Source organism: Corvus hawaiiensis, chromosome 2, assembly GCF_020740725.1.
Source record: "Corvus hawaiiensis isolate bCorHaw1 chromosome 2, bCorHaw1.pri.cur, whole genome shotgun sequence".
NCBI lineage: Eukaryota > Metazoa > Chordata > Aves > Passeriformes > Corvidae > Corvus > Corvus hawaiiensis.
In genome coordinates, this window is record NC_063214.1 from 57,801,607 (window position 1) to 57,806,956 (window position 5,350).

General features: G+C 42.4%; 1 protein-coding gene across 1 annotated transcript; it reads left to right on the top strand.

Annotated features, from left to right (window-relative positions):
- The first annotated feature begins 632 nt into the window (after nucleotides 1-632).
- On the top strand, nucleotides 633-5,063 carry C2H13orf42 (chromosome 2 C13orf42 homolog). The gene is made up of 3 exons (XM_048328358.1): nucleotides 633-1,046; nucleotides 3,767-3,914; nucleotides 4,698-5,063. The coding sequence occupies exons 1-3, from the start codon at nucleotides 633-635 to the stop codon at nucleotides 4,937-4,939; spliced, it is 804 nt and encodes a 267-aa protein (XP_048184315.1). The 3' UTR covers nucleotides 4,940-5,063.
- Nucleotides 5,064-5,350: the final 287 nt, after the last annotated feature.

Genomic DNA, 5,350 nt, shown 5'->3' on the forward strand with positions numbered 1-5,350 from the left:
GCTGTGTTCCTGGCAGCGCTGTGGTGTCAGGTAGCTGTAGCGATCTCCTGGTTACTGCCGGGTGAAACCCAGAGCGACTTCTTTCAGCTGCTGAACTCCTCTCGACAGAAACTATTCTTGCCCACCCAGACTTTCGTCCCTGTGGAGGCTGATCCCAGCAAGCTCTTCCCGAGCAGCATCCCGCGGCGGGAGCGGATCAGCACCACGGCCAGCGCCCCGCGCCCCACGGCCGCCCGCACTCGGCGCCCAGGGGAACCCACGAGCACGCAGGAATCGTGGGAGAGGGAATTCCTGCCTCCATGTTGATGCTTTTTATGGGGAGCAGACGCCAAACAAAAGATCAAAGCATGATATTTGACCTCCTTAACTGTATTTTAAACCGAGGAAAGGACAAAGCTCTTTCACTGACACTAATGGAATAGAAAAGACATTTCTGCATTGCCATCATGCTCCTCACAGTGTGCTAGGCTGAAAACAATTAGTGCAGCCATAGGCTTCTTTTTTCTCCTCATTACAGCAGTGGCAGAATTTTTGTCTGCTAAGGGCAAAGGTAACAGCTGCTGATTACCAGATCTAGTGTTAAATTAAGGAGCTGAAAGAGAAAAATTATAAAGGGGAGGAAGTGACACATTATGTTCAAAAAGATCCATTCTATCTTTCACCCCAACTCCCAGCGAAGAAACGTGACAGATGACATCCCTTACTGTGATGGCTCAGGTTCTGCAGTGAGACTGATCCGCAGCACTTCTATGTACGTCCTTGCAGGTGAGCAGGAAAAAGTTAGCGAACCACTAAAAAAATGCAGAAGTGCAAGCAGCATTGACTCTTGCTTTCAGCCAAAAGAGGAAGACAGAGACTGGATGTACTCTAAGACTCAAGACTGCTTGAAGTACCTACAGGATCTGCTAGCCTTGAGGAAAAAATATCTTGACAACATCAATAGCTTGAAATCCATGCATATGGCTGCAGATTCTCCAGCGTCCACAAAATCATCCAAAACTGGAAAAAAGTCATTTCTTCCACTTCCTTCCAAAGAGTCTTCTAAGGTAATTTCCAAGAATTTTTGCCATGTGCTTAGTCTTAAGCAACAAAATCATTGAAGCTGTATGACCTATACTGATTTTCTGCTTTACTGGTTTCAGCCAGCTGTCATTTTACTGTTGCATCCTTTGAAATGTTGTTAAATACCTTATGATTCTTTCTAAGCAGTGTAAAATTAAGAATGAATGACTGGTCATGGAAAGAAATGTATATGCCTATGCTTGGTGGTGTTCAGGTTGTGAGAGAGAAAATAGGAAAAAGAAAAATTATGAGAGTATGGAAAACATGTTATGAAAGAGCAAGCCCTGACAGATTACTTAAGTACCTTGGAGTCCTTCACTATGATTATTTATAGCTTTTAATGACTGACAAGTGCAGTAATCCCTGGATTTCCTGGCAGTGTTTTTATTGACAAAATCACTTACTCAAAATAATTATAAATTCACTGAAACAAATAGGATTTTTTTTCCAAGTAGGCAGTTATCTTGCCAATGCTACATTTAGCATCAGTGCAAGCTCTACTGGTAGGTAGGCTGTGAGGCATGAGGAAATCTTAAGGGTTCCTTTCTCTGTTCATTAATAAGTTGGTGGGTCATTTCTAGACACTGTAATTCTTCACCCTTTGCTGTAATGATACTACAAAAATAAAACTGGAATATCATCTTTGGTGCAGATTATTTACATGTATCCTAGAAATAAAAGCTTTTTAGGTTTGTACGTCACTAGACAGTTCAGTGGTTACTTTGACTCTAGACTTGATTCGGTGAGGGCAAAGCAAAGGACTGCAGCAAGTGGGATGATCTGTTTAAGTAACATGACCGCAAAGAAGACTTCGACAGCAGACTCACAGGTTATCCAGTGCAGTCCTTAAACTGGGTAATAATGTGATGGTGGGAAGAAGGGATGTACGGCTGAACTTACTGATTAGGTCAGGTTGACTTTAAAAAATGTTGCTGCCATATTTAGATGTTCTGTCACAGCAGAATATCAGAACGGTTTGTGAACTTCTGAGATTTGCTGCTGAAAACACTGCTTAAGAAAAATACCAAAAGCTTAACTTGTTTTTTGGCAAACAATTGGATTTCCCACAGGCTGAGGCTAAGAGTGCTGTCATCTGACTATGGCCAGCTAGCTCCTATGTATGAACAGTCCTGGTACTGACTGCCATGTTCACTCCGTGAGCCATCCCTTTGGAAACAGACAGGAACATGAGCAGGATATGTCATCCATATGAATCATTCTCGCCAACACAAATGGCAGTCACAGCTGCAAACCTCTGGCTTTGTAAAAATTAGGGAGAGGTCAAGAAGACTTTTACAAGATTCAGACTTTTCTTCTTACGATACATTTTATGTTCACAGATTGCAAGGTTTGTGTTATCACCAGGCTTGAATGGTTTTGTCCCAAGCTACCTGCTCTTGTTAAATTACCTGTCAGTGGAAATTCACTTCTTTCTCTAACCTGCTGCATGATTCATGGGAAGGTAATTTGTCCAGACAAACCTGTCCTCATGGGAGGTTTAATCCAAAGATCCCTGGGTCCTGGACTACAGACTGACCATGGATTCAAAATGTACCACTTGTGTCTAGTGGAAGAAAAGAATAGAGAGGTGGGTAAGATGCTGAGAGCACATAGGCATTTCTTTAAAATGCCTTTTAACCAATAAGGGCTTAGTCATAATAGCAGTCACTATTTCCAGTAGATGTGTGGTAGCAGCTATCTTTTAGCACTTCTGAGGATGTCAATCAACCCATAAGGTCAGGAGGGGAATCAGCTAGTTCATCTCTCTGCCTCCACAGAACAGGGAACGGGCTGGTCCTTCAGAGGTGTGACATATCCTTTGCTCTCATGTTTGAAACCCAGGGTAGCAATTTTCTTACTTGGTATTGCAGCCTGACAAAACACCTGACTTGGACTGGCAAGGAAAATATATGTCCCTTCATTAGGTAGAGCCTGGCAGGAATTATTCATCCCATATGTACCTTCAGGATCACTAACCAAGGTATTATGACTGCTTCAGCAGTTATAGATAGGCATTGCTTTTTTATCAAGACAGGCTTCTAATTTTAAACTGTGTGGCTTTCCTGTGGGAATTATCACAGTGTTGAATGACTCATATTTTAGTGCACACCATCCTTTTTCATTTCAAAAAAGCTTCAGCAATTTAGATCTGGATTAATTTCACCTAACCTCGGCATTTTAATAAGATGCTTAAATTAGTAACGAAGTTACCCCACAATTCCTTTTCAGCTGAGAGAAAGAGCTGTCTGCAGAGGAGGGTTCAGCCTACTTAAGGCCTGACTCATCCCCTGAAGGTACTGGAGCCCAGCATTAATTACAGCGGGAAACCTGCATGACTACATTGCTCTTGTGTGCCTCATTAGGAGCCTAGTGCTAGGCAGAATAAATTTGGCTGCAAAACCCAGCTGTCACTTAGTGACCCAATTGAGTGGCCTGGTACATGGATTCTGAGGGATTTTGTAACACCTGGCTAGTAGTGCCTGAGTGGAAGATACTTGGTGTTGAACATGTAACAGGATGGATATCTGTTAGACTGCTGTCCTGCTTTCTTTGATTTCTACACTGTGGAGTAGCCTGGACCTGTGTTTCTTTTCTGACAGCCTGAAGTACAGCATCAAATACATCTTTCTTATAGAGTTTGCTCATTAAGAAATCATTGTGCCCAACCCTTGGATAACTTTTTTCTCTTTTGTCTGATCAACAGGCATCCATGGAAAGAAAAGGCCCACAGTCCAGTTCAGATGTAAGAGAAGCAATAGCTTTCTTTGACTCAGTCATTGCAGACCTGGACTCAGAGAGGTGGCGGAGAGTTCCTGACATGGATCTGCCAAATGTGGATGTTGATTTTGATGGTGCGGTATAAACCAGCTACATACGATGTTTTTTGGTGTGCAGAGGGTAGAGGGAGGAACGGCATTGTGAGATCATGCTTGTTTAATTAATGGACACAATTGTCCTCTAGTTTTGCCTCCCAAATCTAGGACTGTGAAATTACAGTAATACACCACTTGTTCCCCGTTGACTGGGTGCAACTATTTTATGTGTGGCCATTACATGGCAGAGGTAGCATGTGTACTATTGAAATAGTGCTTGCCTTCTGCTCAGGGCTGAACTCCACCCTTGCATCTCTACTTCAGGCTGTCTTTGGAGAAGTATAAAAAGTATAAATGTATTTTTTCTTCTTTTTTTTTTTTGAGAAATGTCTGGATGATTCCATTCCAACTATCAAAAGAGAAATCATTTAGTGATTGGCTAAATAACTGGAGGTTTCCATCAGAAAGGATGAGATTGCCCAAAGAAATGAAGATGTGCCTATCTAAGGTCATCATCTCTCCTGTATAACCAGTGGAGGGATACAGATATTTCTCACCTTTGCTTCAAGCTAAGGTGTATATCTGAAGCAGGTTGTTTTAGCTGTTCCCAAGGAGCATGTCTGAAGGGACTAGCTCTCAACTACATATTTGTGCTGCAGGTGTTAAAATTCTAGATAAGATGAATCCCATCCTCAGTGATATCCTGCAGAGAAACCAGGTTTGTTTCTTGACCTTACCTCCAGGAAGGACCCAGCAAACACTCTGTGCAGATAAAAATGTCTCTGATGAACTGTTAATCCCAGATTATCTTCTGTCTTTCAGTTGCTACCAGTACAAGTGAACACAGTTTGCATTCAAACTGGATCCTTCGTGCTCCTCGGAGATACTCACACGATACTGCCCAAGCAGCTAAGGCTGCAAACCAATCTCAAAGAAACAGCCAGAGGAGAACCACTGGCTCTAGGAAGAGGTTGGAAAGGCATCCCATGTACTTGCCCAAAGCTGTGGAAGGGGCATACAGCACTTTAAAATTTAAGCCTAAAACACACAAGAAAGAATGTTGAAAGAAGAATATTTGCTCTTCACTAGAACATACGAAATAGGGCATGTAAGACCTGCACTTTTATTTTTTTTTTAACACTGATCCATCACTTACACTCTAGAAGTGACCTGTGCAGTCACCGAAGGTTCTTCATGGGGGACGTATTTTAAGCCATGACTATTCCAATGTTAGACTCGTACGAGGGTTTAACTCATCAGATTTTCTGTGCCTAACAATACTGCTTCGTCATTCAGCTTGGGGGGAACTCCAGCTTGACAAGCCTTTTTTTTCAGTGCTGTTATGGAAAGCAATGATTCAGAGATTGCCTGGTGCAGTAATTTTTCTTCTGACTCCAGTACTGCAAAGCAGTTCAAGGAATTCAGTGAATATGTTGGAGCTTTTGCAGCAGTGTTTCCAATGTCAGAGCAGTGAA

Excerpts from the sequence above, each read along its gene's own strand:
- C2H13orf42 (XM_048328358.1), top strand. The coding sequence starts at position 633 with ATGTTCAAAAAGATCCATTCTATCTTTCACCCCAACTCCCAGCGAAGA. Across the intron at positions 1,047-3,766 it reads CTTCCAAAGAGTCTTCTAAG|GCATCCATGGAAAGAAAAGG; the intron begins GTAATTTCCAAG and ends TCTGATCAACAG. Across the intron at positions 3,915-4,697 it reads TGTGGATGTTGATTTTGATG|TTGCTACCAGTACAAGTGAA; the intron begins GTGCGGTATAAA and ends TCTGTCTTTCAG.